Source organism: Apodemus sylvaticus, chromosome 5 (assembly GCF_947179515.1).
Source record: "Apodemus sylvaticus chromosome 5, mApoSyl1.1, whole genome shotgun sequence".
Classification (NCBI taxonomy): Eukaryota; Metazoa; Chordata; class Mammalia; order Rodentia; family Muridae; genus Apodemus; species Apodemus sylvaticus.
This window is the reverse complement of record NC_067476.1, coordinates 119,502,978-119,521,587: the sequence shown is the minus strand read 5'-3', so window position 1 is coordinate 119,521,587 and position 18,610 is coordinate 119,502,978. Positions and strand designations below refer to the sequence as shown.

The 18,610-nt window shown below is 38.7% G+C and overlaps 1 protein-coding gene across 1 annotated transcript; it reads right to left on the bottom strand.

Moving 5' to 3' along the window:
* Positions 1 to 2,351: 2,351 nt before the first annotated feature.
* On the bottom strand, positions 2,352 to 18,372 carry Ankef1 (ankyrin repeat and EF-hand domain containing 1). Its single transcript, XM_052181493.1, has 9 exons — positions 18,027 to 18,372; positions 13,465 to 13,664; positions 12,393 to 12,542; positions 11,399 to 11,522; positions 7,912 to 8,734; positions 6,004 to 6,230; positions 4,366 to 4,526; positions 3,352 to 3,489; positions 2,352 to 2,510 (listed from the first exon to the last, which is right to left on the bottom strand). Exons 1-9 carry the CDS (start codon positions 18,370 to 18,372, stop codon positions 2,352 to 2,354), a joined length of 2,328 nt encoding a protein of 775 aa, XP_052037453.1.
* Between the last annotated feature and the right edge of the window lie 238 nt (positions 18,373 to 18,610).

Genomic DNA, 18,610 nt, shown 5'->3' with positions numbered 1-18,610 from the left:
ATTCCTGTACATGAGTGTTTCACCTACAAGAATGCTAAGCACAGCATGAGTGTGAGAGCAGTGGATCCCCTGACCACAAGTTACATGCAGCTAGGAAGGAGTTGCCTGAAGACACTGGAAATGGAACTCAAGATCTCTATAAGAGCAACAAGCTCTCTCAACTGCTGAGCCATTTCTCCAGTCCAGTAATTTGAGATGTATTAATACATCTACATCATGTTATACTTCACAAATGCGTACATTTGAGATAATGTAAACTGAAATATTTAAAAGCAATTAAAAAAAACAGAAAATGAGGAGGAGACAGGGCCCTTGGGAGACACAAAACCAACTTGTTTGGAAAATTGGGATTTCAAGAAGACAAACAGAAGATAGGAGGCTTGTGCTAATGTTTACCTACACAGCTACATGTGGTCTCTTCACTGTATTTGGTGCTGTAAACCTCCCCTGGAAAAGAGATCTGGAGTAGATTTGCTTGTGTTTTCCTTGCTGTAAAAGCTCCAGTTAGAAGAGGAATTGATGGCAGATAAGTAATGGGCTTGCATTTGGAGTTGTCTCTGCAGTCACAGGCTTTCAAGTAAGAAATGAATACATGAGCATATAGTGCTTAAATTACCAAGACTAAGGGAGAAGAGAGAGCTTGGCCATCAGAGGGAAGGCATACGTATAGGAAAGAGAAACACAGCATCGAATATCATATCACTGTAGTACTGATCCCATAAGGAATCAGCCATGGATTAACTATAGTGAGCAAAAGTCATTCACTTTACATACTTTCAAAGATACTCCCCAAGACACAAGACACAGTACATTGTGTGACACAAACTTGCCAATTCTGACTTCTAATTAACATGGCACTGAAGAATGTGCATGTCCCATTCTTGGTATTGTTACCTAACAGTGTTTGAATCTGTTCTTGGGAAAATAATGTGACAAAAAACGAGGGGTATTTGAAAAATGACTGCCCTGTATTCTTAAATGCAGCATTTAAAGACATCTTTATAAAAAGGAATCATCGGGTGTTAAGTTTACATCTTCTGGGAAGTTAGAAGCTTTTGTGCTAGGCTCCCTTTTCCCATAATTCTTTTATCAGTTCTTGATGCAGGATTTCTTAAATCCATCTTTATTCTTTGCTTCCCTTTCTCCAAACATATTAAAGGAATATGATAGATCTAGTTATTCTTGTATAGTTTTCTAGTATCTGGAATGTTTTCTCAAATTATCAGCTATTATATGAAGACCATTTGGATGGACTTGTATCCAAAGTAGAGAAGATTTCTGCTTTATAATAAGTGGAAAATACAGGAATTTATCTTTACAGCTTTTGATAGAAGTTTTGGGATCATAACTCAGATTATTCCCATGGTTTTGTGTTAGTTTGGACCCTTAAAGAAGCTACCTAGAAAAAGAGAGAGGTATATTTGGGAGGATATATGTGTGAATGAATGTGACCTTATAGACCTTAACTCTATCCTAGGACTCTGTGGTCCAGTAAGAACATATACATTTAAGTCATCCAACCAGAAGGTGAGAGACCTGCTTCCATGGGATCGAACTGCTATTGAAGACCCAAGAGCTCTAGGGTTTCAGCGTAGAGGAAAACAGTGGCATGTACGGTGTCCAAAGTTTACCTGGCCCAAGTTGTTTGAGGCACTTTTACACTGCAGTTTGTGGAACAAATTCCAACATCTAGGAGTTATATGGCATCTCACTTTCCTCATATGAATTTATTAATTTGTGTTCCCATCAATTCCTACTAGGGTTATTATTATTATTATTATTTTGCACTATAAACAAACCCATGACCATGTATATGATAGGTGAATTATCTACCACTGAGCTATGCTCTCAGCATTTCTTTTTTTGAGATATGGCTATATAGCCCAGGATAGCCTCCAGTTTGCAATCCTCTGTCTCCATGTTATAGGCATGTTCTACCTATGTTAATTTTTTAAAGTTTTTTATGTCAAAATTATTGTTAGTTTTCTTTTTAAAAACATGGTTCTGCGCATTGATCCCAGGGCCTTGCATGTGTACTAGAATTAGTTTTAATAAACACAATGGAGCTCACATGATAACTTTTTGACAATATTTACAACTGCCATGTGACCTCCTTCACCACTTAATGGAGATTGGGAATTTGTATGGCTAACCTATCATGCCATTCGTTGTAATATGAAAGAGAGCTGCATGATACAATTCAGGATATTTACAGCTGTTATGCCAAGAACTGGTCTTTAATAACAAATTCTTAATGGGTGAATTGCTTTGGCTTTGATGGAAATACGTACTTTCTCCAGACTCTGACTCTGGGCCACAGAGCACTTCTCCTGGGCGGCCACTGCAGTGACTTAGTTCTTGAGCAGTGCCTCCATTGCCTGAGCTTTCTCTGTAATGTTCTTTTGGAAAGGCATCATGAAGTCATCAAAGTCCACCTCATATGTGAACCTCTCCCTCCGAAGTTCTCTCTTCCTGATCAGCTCTGCTGTTGTGGCTTCAGGACTCCAAATCTTAAATAAATAGCCAAAGTTGAGGCAGTCGTTATCATGGTGGCCAGCAATTTCCACTCTCATACATTTCTTTATCTAAGCACATGCTAGATGAGAACCCTAAGACTTCCTGGAGTTTCAACTGGAACTATCAAATACACATCGGAAGTGCACTCTACTGTGTCCGTAGACACAGCATCTTATGTCTGTAATGGCTATGTGAACATCACTATTTCTGGTGAGACCCTTCTAAGAACAGAGGTCAGAAATGCTCCTCAGTTCCTTTCCAGTCATCTCGGGACCAACTGTTGTTTTGTTTCATGATATCAACATGCAAGATCAAAGGAACTGGAAAGTCTAATGTAGAAGCCAAGTTATTTTTGTAACACAAGGCAGAGAATGCTTCTTAGTCAGCACAGCTGAATGCGTACTGGAAAGAGAACTCCTGTCCTAACAGATATCTCTACCTATTTAAAGGCAGGTATTCTAGGAGACTAGTGAGTTTGCTCAGCCTTGAAAGTATGAAGCTTCCAAGATGTCTTGGTGAGGAATAGGCTCTGAGAAGTTACAATACCAAGTGTCTTTAGAATATGACTGAATGGCTCTAAAGAATGCCATTGACTAAAGTCTTCAGTCCCTTACGGAAATGTAAATGCTAGTATAGATATAAATGGAGCCAGACTTTGGGAATTAACATTTGGTCTCACTAAGATGAGTGTGACAGAACCTGGTCAAGGGACTACCTCAGAGTTGACTGGGAGATGGATGCTGGCATTTGTTCAGATGACCTGAGGAGTCAGCATGTGACAACACGACATTATGCTCTCCATTGTGGTATAGAGGCTTTCCTCAAAATACTTACCCTTTTGGGGATAAATGTGATATCAACTTTCTTAGTGAAGCCACTGGTAATCAGGGAATTGAGGTAAACCACACTATCCCTGTGTACTTTCTTCTCCTCTGTTATTGCTGGCACAGTGTAAATGGAAGACAGTGTTTCCTGGAAAAACATTTTTAAAGTATAAATTGTGAAAATCAACCATTCACTGATACCTTTTTGTCTACACTTTACTTTGAAGTTAGGAAAGAAAGAAATTGGTAAAATTTGAGATAAACTAGAATATGGTAAATACTGTAGCTCTAAGCATGGTGAGATAATTAGCTTGCTTTGTTGGGTTTCACTTGATTAGTCCTATTGGGGACAGATAGCATGAGTTTTCAAGGTACCTATCCCTGATGTATAGCCATTCATGGGATGGACGCCTACTAAAATGATAATGGCGTGTTTAGTAGGAGCTGTACTTGATGGGGACCCCACTGCCACAATTAGTCCACAATCAGAACTCTGTCCCTTCAGCCCAGTTCCTTTACTCATTTTCCACTGTCTGCACTCCCCAGCCCCCAGTGCGATGGCATTAGGTCTTTTATTTCTTTACTCTCATTGCCTAATCTTGCCTTACAAGGATCTCCAGTGACCATGTGCTCCCCTAAAAAAGCCTCCAGCTTGGAAAAGCACTTAGGACATCCTGACTAATACCAATTTCCTCTTCGCTGTCTTTTCACCTCTATGTTTGGGCCATCTCACCAAATCTGTAAAATTTGGGACCATGTAGATACAAATTCAACATCAGTTCTTTTTTCAGTATCCTAATGATTTGATTGAATCCTTTGTATTTCATATAGATTCTGTTTACAATGAATATTGTATAGTCTTCAGTAATAGTGATTTCCTTGCTAGATATGTCTTTATAATTACTGCCAAAGGTTCACATAGCATGCTGCTTTCCCTTGTGCAAAGGCATAACATAATGCCACCGACACCCCAAGAGTTTAAGGATGTCCTGCTACTGCTTGGTAGCTTTCTTTTTGTTTTTACCTCTTCTTTCTTAACATCCGCGCCTTCTGTCTTCAGTTTAGGAAGCTTGCCTTTCATTTTTTGATTATCTGTTGGTTTAGGCAGGTTATCTAGCTTTTCTTTAATCATATCAATTATTCTATAATCAGCATATGCCTTTGCAATATCCATGGCAGCATGTCCTGTTCCAAACATAAGCATAAATTGAAAGTCATAATAAACCAATTTAATGACAGACTACGTAGAAAAAAATCAGCATGTTAGCATATGGCAGTGTGAATTCACAGAACATGATAGATATTTTCCAGAGTGGACCTCACCACCAAAACCCAGATTCCAAGTGCCATTTACAAACACAACTTCTTTCTTAAATCTTTTGACCATGTATCTTAAAATGTGAGTGGATAAATATTAAATTGGTTGTCATCACTCCACCATCCCCATTCCACATCATGTGTGTGTATGTGTGTGTGTGTGTGTGTGTGTGTGTGTGTGTGTGATGATTTTTTTCTAATCCGTACATGTTACAAGGAGGTAAACCCTACCAGATGGCCCAGGAAACTGATGCTTTTAGACAGTTATTATTTTACCCTCAACATTCTAAATCACCAGTACCACATAACCAATGATAACCAATGATACATATGATTCAGGGACAACTCAGAGGATGCTATCGTACAGAGCCTAAAGCAGTAATGAGTTCCAACTAACAAAAAAAGACACTCCCAAATAGTGTTTCACCATGTGTGTACTAGAGCTATGAAGGCCTCAAGACAGTGGTTTGCCCAATATTAAAAGAGCATCAAGGTTTACAGTCTCCAAATGGCCAGTAATTATGAAACAAGTTTATCACTGATAATCTAAGTGTGACCTGCAAAAATGTTCTATGTTAAGGATTAACAACATGAAATTACTGCAGAAGTAAAGTGTGTAGAAATAGTTGAACAAGGATGACCTCATTAGATGTACTAACTTGGACAAGGGAAATCAGGAGCCCTGAACCCTGCAGAAATTTCTACAGGAATTCCTCAGGGAAGAACACACCAATTGGTTACCCAATACCAAATGGTCAGCCTTGAAAACATAGGCATACAAGTAACATTCAATAGAATGAGCAGGTTGTATTTATTTGTTTACATGCGTGTGTGTGTGTGTGTGTGTGTGTGTGTGTGTGTGTGAGAGAGAGAGAGAGAGAGAGAGAGAGAGAGAGAGAGAGAGAGAGAGAGAGAGAAAGTAACAACAAAGAAAAAGAGGCTATGAAACAGAACACGGTGAGGTTAAAACACATGCTAAGGATTAAGGTTGTGGAAAGTACTTCAGCAGCGCAATAGAGAAACTTTCTGTCATTTGAACCTAGTGAATATGAAAAAAAACCTTTGGGCTTGGATTTCATGGTTCCTTCTATCCATTACCACATAATTTTTCTGTTTTAACTTTACATAAATATCAGCTCTAAAGATTACAAACACAAAGAGCTGAGCCTTTAAACCCGTGTTTGAAAATGGCTAGATATAAGACACTTCCCCACCTCATAATGAAGGCTTGTGTTTCTGTCAGAATCAGGGAAACTATGTCTCTTCAAGAACAAAATCAACAGGATTTGGAATTTAAAATCAGCCCCCCTTTCTTGCCCCCATCATCAGCAATATGGACGTGTACCTTTTCTGTTTTCCATCTGGAATTTGGCGCCCATATCAAGTAGGTACTTTACAGTGTCCAGTCTACAGCTTTCAATGGCCCTGCTCAGCGGAGTGGAGTTGTTGATTGATGTTGCATCTATTGCAGCTCCAGATTTAACAAGAAGCTCAACAATGTCTTGCTGGCCAGCATGGCATGCAAAATGAAGCGGAGTCCACAGAAAATTATCTGTTGCATTAACGTTTGCCCTATATAACATAAATACAATACATTAAGAATTCTGGTGGTTTCAAACATTGGAACCTAAAAAGTCAAAGTAAAGAATTCCATGCAATTTTAACCTCATTAAATTATCAATCAGAAGAGCTCTGAGGAGAATAAACTGTATAAATCCCCTTTTACACTTTCATATGCTCCCCAATACCTTTGTTTTGCACTATTTAGCAGCCTTAACTTCCTCTGTGTGAATGTCTATCTATCTATCTATCTATCTATCTATCTATCTATCTATCTATCTATCTATCTATCATCTATCTATCTATCATCTATCTATCTAGCAATCATCTATCATCTATCTATCTATCTATTTATCTATCTATTTACACACACATAAAACTTTTCAAGCTAAGCAATAAATATGTATAATAAGTAAACAATATATTATATATGCACAATATATATTGTTGTGCCTATAGTAGGAGCTGCAATGGTGGGGACCCCACTGCCACACTTAGTCCTGACTAGAACTCTGTCCCTTCTGCCCAGTTCCTTTACCCAGTTCATTTTCCACTGTCTGCACTCCCCAGGCCCCAGTGCGATGGCATTAGGTCTTTTATTTCTTTGCTCTCATTGCCTGATCTCTGCCTTACAAGGCTCTCCAGTGACCGTGTGCTCCCCTAAAGAAGCGCCCTGCTTGGAAATGCACATATATTATATGATGTAAATATGATATATAGTTTATATATTGTTGAGCTTGAAAAGCAAGTTAGGTGCTGGGAGTTACATTTTTTCCCAAGGGTTAAGAAGCAATAAAATTCTAAATTCTAAATCAATTTCAATGAATAAAATCTAGGCAAAAAGATAAAATGTACATTATTCTTTGTGTATACTTTCTCTGCATGTTCTGAAATTTTTAATGTTCATTATTTTAAAATCTAAGTACTGTAATATAATAAAATTTTAGTCCTTATTCACTACTCAAAATTTATTTTTCAGTTGTATATATATATATATATATGCAAATAAGTATTTTTGCCATAAAATACTGTAACCCCACTAAACAACTTTCAAGTATTTGCAATAATTGTGCTGATAAAAGCATTACATATTTTTAGTCATTTAATCGTCAATGAATTTGGAGCTGGGTCCTTCCTGTTAGAGCCTATTGCACACTTGGGGAAACCAAGGCATAGAAGTGTTCTAAACTTGCTTTTAGTCACACAACTGTGGCAGAAATAGCAATTAAACCCAGAAGTTGGTTTAGTTTTAAGAAATAAACGAAAAGACCACACTTTAAAGATCTTTATAGATGGAGATGCTCCCCTCGCTGGACTTCAGGAAATGAAGAGGTGGGGACATTTTCTGTCACTGTGGCAGTCCTTCTGCTTATATTTGCCTCATCCTCCATAAAAGAGGCAAATTAAAACGTGACTCCCCACCATCTTACCATCTAGGTATAACCCCAAGGCAAAGCCAAGTTGCCCAGTCCCTAGCTCAAGAAGCAAGAGAGAGCAACTAGAAGACGTCACTACCCCGGGTTAAAACTGTGTCTTCACCCTGTGATCATCTTGGTGGGCTACTGTCTCTGTGCACCCATTCGCCCATGCCCTCCTTAGCCTGCATCCTCTTTTCCGATTTTTTGGGCTGTCCACAGCAAAGAGACCAACAGACACCAAACCTGAAACCCCAAACGACAACCTGAAAGCATACCCCTTTTCGATAAGAAACTTGACCACATCAATGTTGCCGCTGGCGCACGCTGTCATGAGAGGAGTTTTGTAAGTATTGTCCTTCATATCCACAGGTATTCCTGCTTCGAAGGCCTTTTTCAGAGAGGCCAGGTCGCCTGCTTTGGTGATAAAATTAATATTTGCGAAGACCCTATTCGGATCATCGATGTACCACTCGGAATCATCCTGGATGGGGTGCTCGGGTGGGTGGTCCCGGTTGAACCTGTGGCTGTCGGTGACATTCTGGTAGGTCTCAACCATGTAGTAGGGCGGGCCCCCATCCGGCCGCCGAGGAAAGGCGTTCTCAGGGATGGTGCAGATGGGGAGAGGCAAAACAAACTTGCCTTTCCTTGGTTTTTTGCCCAACCCCTTTTTCTTTTTCTTAGGCCCGAAAGATCCCAAGACAAAAGACTTGCTTAAGTATTTGGTTCCCTTGAAGAACTCATTAATGTTGACCCCACCTCCCCGGCTTTTTTCGTGCATTTGAGCAATGGAAAGCAACTGCTCTGAGTTGGCATATTCTTGCCTCTCCTCCAGGGTCACCACGAAGTCATCTTTGCTGACTACACCATCGCCCCTGTCCACGAAGTTAAAGGCATCCCGAAGGACAGTCTCGTGCTCTATGGACCAGTCATGCAGCCTGAGGGCCCAGAGTGGGTTAGGATTTTTTACTCCTGGCTTAGCAAGTTTAGCCGCAGTCCTCTCTGCTCGCCGTATTTCCTTACTAGCAGCTTTGAAGCCTCCATCTTTTGCCACAACTCGGGGTGTTTTATGTTCCAAATTTTTCCATTTCAGGTCGCATCCTTAAAAAAGAAGCACTGCTGTTAAGAATATGCCAAAGTTATTTACTTGGCCCCACAAAACCACATTCCCAACTATTTTCTTCATTCCGTCTAGTCAGAAGTTTGTTTTTAAAAACTGATGTATGAAGACACACTTAGCCATTTGTAATTACCAAAACATTCAGCAACTTATTTTCCTGAGAGCTTCATTTGAGTGACTTCGAAGTCACAAGTTTATAGTATGTATCTGCTCATGGGTATCCCTGTAGATAGACAACTTAGATAAAATCAATGGGGTATTTGCTAGGGAGATGGTGCTAACAGGGAAATAGAGGGGGTACCCTAGAATTCAGTAAGAATTTTCTGGATCCAAACAGCTTGCACAGGCCTCTATCAGTTCAGACTATATACAGCAGGAAGCTTATTTCTTTTTTAATATAACGCTTTTACATGCTGAAACAATGTTTCATGGTTTTTCTATTAGTTGAAGATAACTTATTCTAATTTGCTGTTTCATGTTAAGATCATGGGAAGAACCTTAGCAGGTGAAAAACTAATTTGTTTAATGAAAGCTCAACATTCCAGACTTGTGTTTGTATACAAGATAAATTATAAGATAAATGTTAAATTCATTATTTTAACTCCTTAGTTAAAGCTAAAATAATTTTAAAGGTCTGGGCATTTCTAATTATATCACGGAATGTTTATTGTTACCAAGAAGGCTATCAATGTGTCATGAGATATTAAAAATACGTTATATAAATAAGTCTTATCTATTAGGACATTCTTTCTGGTTTTCAATCTAGATGAGGGCTGGGCAGCTGTTTTGCAAGCATGATATAATAGAAGCAGGCAGGCCACACTGAGGGCATTTGATCTTTATTTCTTAGAAGAAAAAAAAAAAAGATGCCAATGGCACTAGCTTTGTCAGACCTGGGGATGCAAGCCATGCTCCTTCTATGTGTTGGGGACAAGAGAGAAGACACCTAGAAACATAAGCACCCCCCTTCCCCCATAAAAAGGAGATGAAAAGAGGGGAAAAATCTACCAGCCCTGGTTTTCAATTCATTCTTTATTGGAACTGCCAAAGATTTATATTTATACTAAGGTTAATAACCTTGACAGTAATAAAAACTCTCAGAAGGGTATGTGACAATGGGACTTTTGCAAGTTTATACTTGACGGTTTTAAGAATAGTCATTTACTTGACAGGAGATGGGGGACAATCCCAGGAGGAATCCATGGCATGGATTTGCCACAGGCCTGCTGCTGTCTTCCTGTGACTATTGTGCTTTGCCTGGGATTCTAAAGCCAGGAAATCTCTCAAGGCAGTTCCTTCATGTTCACCACCCAACAGAAAGCTAAGAGATTTTTAAACCACTTTAGCTTGCCCTCCTAGGAAAAAATCCTTCTGGTGGTTCAAAGACTGGTATTCCCTCTGACCTTGTCTGATACTTCCTAACACTCTACAGATCCTAGAGGATGTTCAGATATTTGTTTTAGGAAATCATCTTAGGAACCATCCAGGAAGATGGACCGTTCTGTATCACCAGGTCAGGCCTTTGTGCATAATCCATGTGTCGGCCTTTGCCTCTCAGGGCTGCATCCCAGCATATTATTCTAGGATACATTATCAGTGGAATTCATGTAGGGTGACATTTGTCCCAGCAAGAAATCGTTCAACATATTAAGGATGATGACTGACTCAGTCTTGAAAGATTACTAATGTTTAGAAATCTACATTGTTAAAAATGAAATGTCAGAATAAAATGTTGAGAGTGACAAATTTAAAAGTAAGACTAATTAGTTTTCTGGGCAAAAATTGCATATGACAATTTAGTTATTTGCTAAAGCAGTTTATTATTGGGGGAACTCTGAGCTTATAAAGTGAAACCAGGTCAGTTATACTATTAGTTATATGGGCCTGTCAATCATATAGGCTAATGATTGTAAAGTTTATATGTGGAGGGCAGAAAAAAAGATGTTTACAATACAGTTGTATAGATCTCTTCTATTTTTCATAAACTAGAAAAAATATAAAATTCAACAAGGTACTAATGCATCTCTATAGGAATTAGACTTTGGATACACACTCAATTAGTGGGCAACTGACAAGAGGGCTTCTACGCTGTTAATTTAGCTAGTTAGTATTTCACTGAAATGAATTTTTTAAGCTATAGTCTGCACTTATGCATAGATAACTTATGTTTCTTAGCTTTGAGAAGATCTACACATTATATGTTTGTTTGTATTTCAAGTTTTTCATAAATCTTTCCATTTTATTTTATTTCCCACACAGTATTTCCCTTATAACTACAAATCACTCAGAAATGTTTCTTTTTTTCAAATTTGACATGTATTCTAAAAATAATTAAAATTTCAGATAAGATAAAAGTATTTTCAGTGTTTATCTTCCTTGAGACTGATGTTGGGATTCTTAATATATTATTATTAATCAATTATAAGCATTATAATAGTTAGCAGGTGGAAATCAAATCCCTTTTGATTTAGGTTTTAATTCCTCTTATTACTAGATTCATAGTTCAATGTGCAATTGTATGAAAAATATTCAATTTTTATCCTACATCCTTGGGAGCAGATTGATGACAAACCTGAGCTTTCGAATCATTTATGACATGGGTGGAGTACAAACATGGTAAACAGAAAGCTGCCCCACAATTTTACCTCGCTGAGCTAGATATTTACAGCAATCCGCAAAACCACCCATAGCAGCAAAGTGAAGTGGTGTGTTCCCATCCATTCCAATCAACCCCATGTCTCCATTGTAGGCAAAGAGGAGCTTCAGAATCTGCAGAATAAAGAGAGGAAAATGGGAATGCTTGTCTACTGCAAGACTGACAGCTTAGACCCGTGCCCTTTGTTCTGTCTAGTGCCATCTGTGGCTGTTGAAAATTCAAACTGAAATGAAGTTTTTAAGTCCAATTCTTTAGTCTTCTTGGGCACATTTAAAGTACTCAAGGGCCATGCACTGCTGAGGTTTTCATCATTGCCAAAGGCTCCAACAATCATCCTTGTTACAGATGACAGAAACAGCCAGGCATTGTTACTTGGTGGCAGGTAACTTCAGAAAGCACCAAAGCATGCCAAGTACAATCAGAGATGCAAATTCTTTACCCACTCCAGATTCTACTGTTGGATGTATCTTTATTGTACAGGAAAGACACCATGACACAAACACAGGTAGTGTGCTGAAACACAGAAAATTGAGTAAAGCACCTTTAGGTAAGATGTACAATTTTATAACGTAAGATAGCATTGCTTCTTGCACAGTTCCTGCAGTGCCAGGGTATCTGTGAGCTGTGCTGCTAAAGTGTCAGAATGTTTAGACTTTAAGGAATACAGTTAGGTTCACAACAGGAAGATAAGAAGATGAAGATAAAAACAACATTGGTAACTTAGAAAAATACCTGCCTTAGTTTGACCTGCATGAAAAAGAAATAAAGAAAGAAAAAGAAGGCTTAGCCGGGTGGCGTATGCCTTTAATCCCAGCACTTGGGAGGCATAGACAGGCAGATTTCTGAGTTCGAGGCCAGCCTGGTCTACAGAGTGAGTTCCAGGACAGCTGAACCTACACAGAGAAACCCTGTCTTGAAAAACGGGGGGAAAAAAGAAAAAGAAGGCTTTAACAGTCAAATTTAAGGCAAAGAGCAATTATTACATCAAAAAAACCTCCTTTGGCAGCAAAATGAGCAGCGTGGTGTCTATCATTGTCAAATGCGTTCACTTCACCTCCTCTTTCCAATATACCTCGAACTATTTCCAGCACCCCTTCTCTTGACGATTCCATCAAAGCTGTGCGCCCTGTGGACTGGACACAAGACAGATCAAATACTAGTTACGTGTTCATGCATAAACCACAGTCAATACAAACATGGATTGAATTCACTGGATCTTAGCTGTATCTTTGATGTTTAATGGTCTGAATTTTTGTTGATTTCTCTTTAAAATGAGGAAGCGCTCAGTCCACATATTTATGACCGACTGAATGGAATTTTAAAGCCAGAGTCCAGCTGTTCTGCTTCCCCTATAGGAATGTCATGCAAACAAAGCAGACGGCCATGGAGAAAGCAGTGTATAAAACGAAAGGGTGAGGGAAGGAAGGAGCAGAGGGCTAAAATTAGGCAGAATTTTGTTTTCTAATGACAAGAAAATCTATTTCTGAATGTCTAGAAATGATAATTGGATAAATTGAGAACCCCATATTAGCCAGCTGAAAAGAGGAATCAATATAGAGATGAGTGGAAACAGAATTTTCTTTCTATGGAGGTGTATTTTGTTAGGTGGCAGTGATCCCATATCTACTTGCTATAGTGATGTTTTGACACTATGGCTAACAAGGACTGATTTCCAAACACAATTAGCAAATAAAGTGCAGAATGGCACCAATGTGAAGAGACTGTATCATCTTCAGCACTTCGGATAGAGATGAACAGCTATGAGCTCCCAGGACAGATTTACCATGTCTCCCCCCGCCTCCAACATGCATGCCTTTTTCCATATTTCGTTTTGAGACAGGGACTTGCTTGTGTGGAAGACCTAGTATTTGTAGACCAGGCTGGTCCCAGATATCTGCCTGCTTCTGCCTCTCAAGTAAATGGAACTAAAGCCATGTGTTACCATGCTGGACCCCAATTATATCATGAAAAAGTGCAAAACAACAACAACAATAAAATAACAACTTGGCTGTGTGATATAGTAGAATAAGGAAATAATCACAGGGATAGTCATACTGTGTTGATCGCATTAGGATTGGCTCCTTTCTCCAAAAATGTCAGGCACATATCCTTCACATCATGTGCCTCCTCGCAAGCTTTGAGGAACACTGGCTTCCCTTCGTAGGTGATATTGTTGACATCGGCGCCATGGTCCAAGGCAATCAGTGAACATCGATAGTGCCGCTTAGTGGGCAAGATGCAGTAAAACAAAACACCTGTAGAAAAATAGTTCTGCCATGAGAATTCCTTGTCCAGTGACAAATGGCCAGCCCTGAAAACATACATAAAAGTAACATTATATAGACACAAGAGGTTATATTTAGGAATATATAGATAAATACAAATACATATATGCATATAGTAATAGCTAATTAAGAAGAGGTCATGAATTTGAAGGAGAGTGGGGAAATAGTATATGGGAGGATTTGAAGGAAGAAAAGGAAAGGGAGAAAGGATAATTAAACTGAATTAGATTAAAATCTCAAAGAGAAAAAAACTCTACATATATTTGAATCTGGCAAGAAACAAATGGAGAATTTAAAAGCCCATTAGACATGTCTTTGACAGAGTTAGAAAACAGCTAAGGCTAAATCTTACAGGACTTGTGCTAGGGGAGAATTGGAGCTCTGATATGGAGTCCTTGATGGCCCTGGGATTTGGTAACGTATGGTCCATACCCCATGTGACTCAAATCTTCAGAGCTGTGTGTGTCTGAAAGTTTCTAGGGTATCCCGAGTTCCATTTGAACTCATTTATAGGGGGCAGGTGCTCTATCCCATAGCAGTAAGAAGGAAAACCAATGCTGTTTTGCCATTTTGCTAAATCACTTTATTGCATCCCAAAGAGGAAAATGCTAAATATGTACCCTGGGACATAAAGGATACTCTACACATCAGCACACTCTGCTAAATATGTACTATATGCCAGATACTCTTATAACCTTAACAGAGTGATGCTAAGAAAACTGTAGATAAATATGAGATAAACTGCAAACTGACTGCAATGAGCTTGTGCCCCAACATGGCTTCATTCAAAATGAACTACAGCCCCAAAGAAACCTGTGATCTATGAAAAATACACCACCAAAAAGACAGGAAAATGGGTCATAAAAGGCAGGAAAAATATTCAGGTAAAAACCATATTAATAAAATGTGATTGTCTGGTTTGTTTTTTATATTAGCAAAGAAACTAAATAAAATTCATTCACAACTAAAAATGTAAGACAAACACCAAAAAGAACAGATTTCTGGATTTACTGGAGAGTTAACTGACAATAGAGTGTAGTGGTGGGAAATTCTTGTATCAACAAGATTTTTCACAATAGAATCAATGGATACAGCTGAAGATGCTGACAGGAAGCAGGCTCAAGGATACAGAAGACTGTCACATTAGACTTTGAGAAAACTAAAAGACTATTAGTTTTAGAAAAAATAAAAAACTTAGAATATAAAATAAATAACACATATAACACAAAGAAAGACACTTTTGTATATTTCAAAACAGTAATGCAAAATTTCTGTGAAGTTATATCTTCATAATATAAAATAAAATGACAGTTCTGAGGCCTAATTTATGGACACTTAAGATACATAAGTTTTCGCTATTAGAAATGAACTTATATTTAAAAAAACCCTAAATGTCTTCCAATTAAGAAGACACACCTAACATAGGTTTACTCAGAAATGTGGAAATACAAAGATGGAGCTAAAGATAAAGAACTTATCTAACTACTCAAGGACCTGGGTTTATCCCCCAAACTACAGGAGAATTAAGAAGGAAGGAGTGGAGGGAGAGGGAGTGAGAAGGGAGGGGAGGAGAGAAGAGAGGGAAGAATGAATATCCTGATGGAGAGTCAGTCAAAGACATAGTTAAAATAAAAAGCAAAGGATGTTATATATAGGAAGTAATTGCTAAGAGCCAGAGGGTCAGGGAGTTTGCTGTGAAATTATGTCTCTTAGTAATAGCAACAGTTACGCTCATAAAGTCTCACCATGACTGTCCAAATATGACCTGAACACAGACGACACTGATGGACATGCAAGAAAGGATGGGGAAAAGTCCACAGGGCCTTAACATTACACAAACTACTGGCAACTGGAGACAGCAGAGAGCAGGAGAGGAAGTCCTCCCCAGGGAAGAGCACACGGATTGGTTGTTCTGTGCCATATTGTCAGTCCTGAAAACACCCGTACAAGTAACGATATATGAACCCAAAAGGTTATATGTAGGAATATATATGTATATACATACACATATATGCATGAATTAACACCTGGGGAAGAGCCATGAATATGGAGGGGAGCAGGAGAGCATATAGGGAGGGTTTGGGGAAAGGAGCGGGAGGGGAGAACGACTGGAAATACACTAGAGTCCCAAGAGTCAAATTTAAAAAATGAAGTTAGAGCTGACCAAAGCAGCATAACAGAGAACCACATCAAATCAAACTCTGAATGGAATACCAGACTGTTTATTACAGAAGCCCCAAGGTACTTATGCAGTGAATATTTTGTAATGATGGCTTTTGTAACTCATAGCTCAAAGCCTACAGCGTGTCAGATCCTTTTAATGACCCATTTAAGTATTCCATGTTTCTTGTCTTGTAGAAATAGCATGAAGTCAGTCAGAAAAAAAGGGTGTCAATGTCAGAGAGCATCCTGGAATAAACAAAGAACTGGCCCCCAGCTGCGGCTGTGCAAGCCAAACAGAGCTCCCTCCGTGGGAAAAGACGGGTCTGTGTTAATGAATCAGCTTTCAAGGCTATGTGTGAAAAGCACATTGCATTTATTTTACTTCATATTTTGTTTCTCCCCACGCGACTCACATTTCACCTTTCTCATACCTTTATTAGCTTAACAGTAATGTGATTGGGAGTAACTATTACTCATATGGCTGTTGCATTTGATGCAAATATTTACTTAACCTTGTTCTTATTTTTCTGTGATTTTTTTTCAAAAAGACTTTACATTTTTTGATTTTTCTAAGCTATATGTCTCCTTTGGATATATTCTGTTTGACATATAGCTTGGTTCCAATTTAAGAAAATAAACATTCAATTTAAGAAAATAAACTTCATTACAGTATTTTTCAAAGTTTATTCTATACAACTTAAAATATGTTTGATGCCATGTGGAAAAACTGCTTCATGGCCAAATAAACACTAGAAGAGATTTTGACTTTGTCCCAGCAGGAACAAAGGAGGATGCCTCAGTTTGTTTTATTCAATGGTTGGCTAATGAATTCAATTGTTCTATAGTTCATGGAAGACACCTCATGGTATTCTGTGAAACTTCAGGATGGAGTGTTCTCTGTAGCCCTGGATGAGCTGAAGCTCACTATGTAGACCAGGCTGGCCTCAAACCAGTACGATCCTTTTGCCTCTGTGACTCAGGTACTGGGAGTACAGGCCTGGGCCTCTCTGCCCATCCGTTCTATGAAGCTCAAAACCTGCATTGCCAGTATTTTAAAATTTTAAACCATATATGACCTCTGAATGCTTCTTAAGTTTATTTACTGTGTGGTTTGAGTGCACACTCTATATCAAATATCAGCTTGGTAGTGAGTTACAAAATAGGTTTTCCTCCTGACAGAAAATATTAACAATGTCAATGGGATTTATTTCATCAGTGTATATTAGTGTCAGTGACTTGTAGTTGTGGCTATCCTCTGGGACAACTGATTCCATCTACCACTTTATACTGAGTCTGTTTGTAATTCTTTTGTTAATTTTCATGAGGCTGTCTCAACTCTGACCTGGTCCTCAACTAGGCAAAAAATCACCAGACCATGGTTTTTGGATTGATAGGGCTTGTCAGCAGAACTACACGTGCAATAATTCTCAAAAGCCGTATATGTGTAATATTTCAAGTTATATTTCCAAATGTATTAAAATTTACCTTATAAAAGTTGGAGTTCTAGCAAATCTACCTTAGTTTTCTCAGGCTCTTAAATGCAGTCCTTTCTATGCTAACCTTGGCACCAGACAGGACAAAATTCACGAGTCCTAAGTCTAACACAACCGTGATCTAAAAGGCAAGGAATGCTTCTTTCTAAACAAGATTTTACACTTTACCATAAATGATAATGATAATGTCTGCATGTATAAAGTTGAAAGCTGACCTCACTTGAAAGAATCAATCAAGCCAGACAGAGGTCTCATTATCTGGGATCCAGAAGCTCGCAAGATGATGCAAGATTAAACTGAGACTCATTCTCAAGAGTTAAAAAAGAAGCAGCAGAAGCAGAAGCAGGAGGAGGGGGAGGGGGAGGGGAGGAGGAAAAAGGGAAGGAAGAAAGGAAGGAAAGAATCAACCCTTTAAATACAGATTAATTGTTTTTATATGAGAGGGCTTTCAAAACTTGTTTCCCTATAATATTCCTAAATTGTTTTAGACTATGAAGAAACCATATATTTGGGTGCAGCAATGGGCATTGAATCTTTTACTTAAGATCTTAATTTACTTTGAAAGCTGGGAAACAAGCAAGCAAGGAAACAAACAAACAAAAAACCTCACTTCTTGCTTTCTGGCTAGAAAATGAGCACACTCTTCTGTGAATGAGACAGAGTGTGGGAATTTTACCTTTTCCTTCATTATCAACTATTGTCATATCAGCTTTGGCTTTGGCTAAAATTTCCATTGACAACTCGTGGCCCAGCTCTGCGGCTCTCATGGTCGGAGTACAGCCCATGCGGTCCTGCACATCAGGATGAGCACCAAGTCCGAGCAGAAAGCTAACCATGTCGGTGTCATTGGAAACCGAGGCTAAGTGGAGAGCACTCAGCCCGTCGATGGGTTCGGTGAAGTTGATTAGCTCAGGATACCCAAGTCTGGTCAGCTTCTCTATCTGCTTCTTGTCTTTGTTGCGAACACACTGCAGAACTCTGTAGATCTGTAAGTTCTCAAGTCTCTTGTCTGCTAAAGCCATGCTTGATGCTGTCTTCCTTAAAATGCTCTCTGGACTAAGACAAAAACTACAGAGCAAAAAGGGAAAACAAGAAAAGGTTAATGGTTACTGTCATTGAGTTATAATATCTTAAAGCTCAGAAAGGTTTGTGTGCGTGCGTGTGTGTGTGTGTGTGTGTGTGTGTGTGTGTGTGTGAAATTTAGTGCAACTGCTTCCAGAAAAATATTATATATAACTTAAAAACGGTCTGCTGACACAA

Bases quoted from the DNA above. Each gene is read 5' to 3' on its own strand.
- Ankef1 (XM_052181493.1), bottom strand. From the start codon at position 18,372: ATGGCTTTAGCAGACAAGAGACTTGAGAACTTACAGATCTACAGAGTT. The intron at 8,735-11,398 runs GTAAAATTGTGG...TTCTTTTTTAAG, and splicing joins TAAATATCTAGCTCAGCGAG to GATGCGACCTGAAATGGAAA. The intron at 6,231-7,911 runs GTATGCTTTCAG...TATGTTATATAG, and splicing joins AAGTTTCTTATCGAAAAGGG to GGCAAACGTTAATGCAACAG.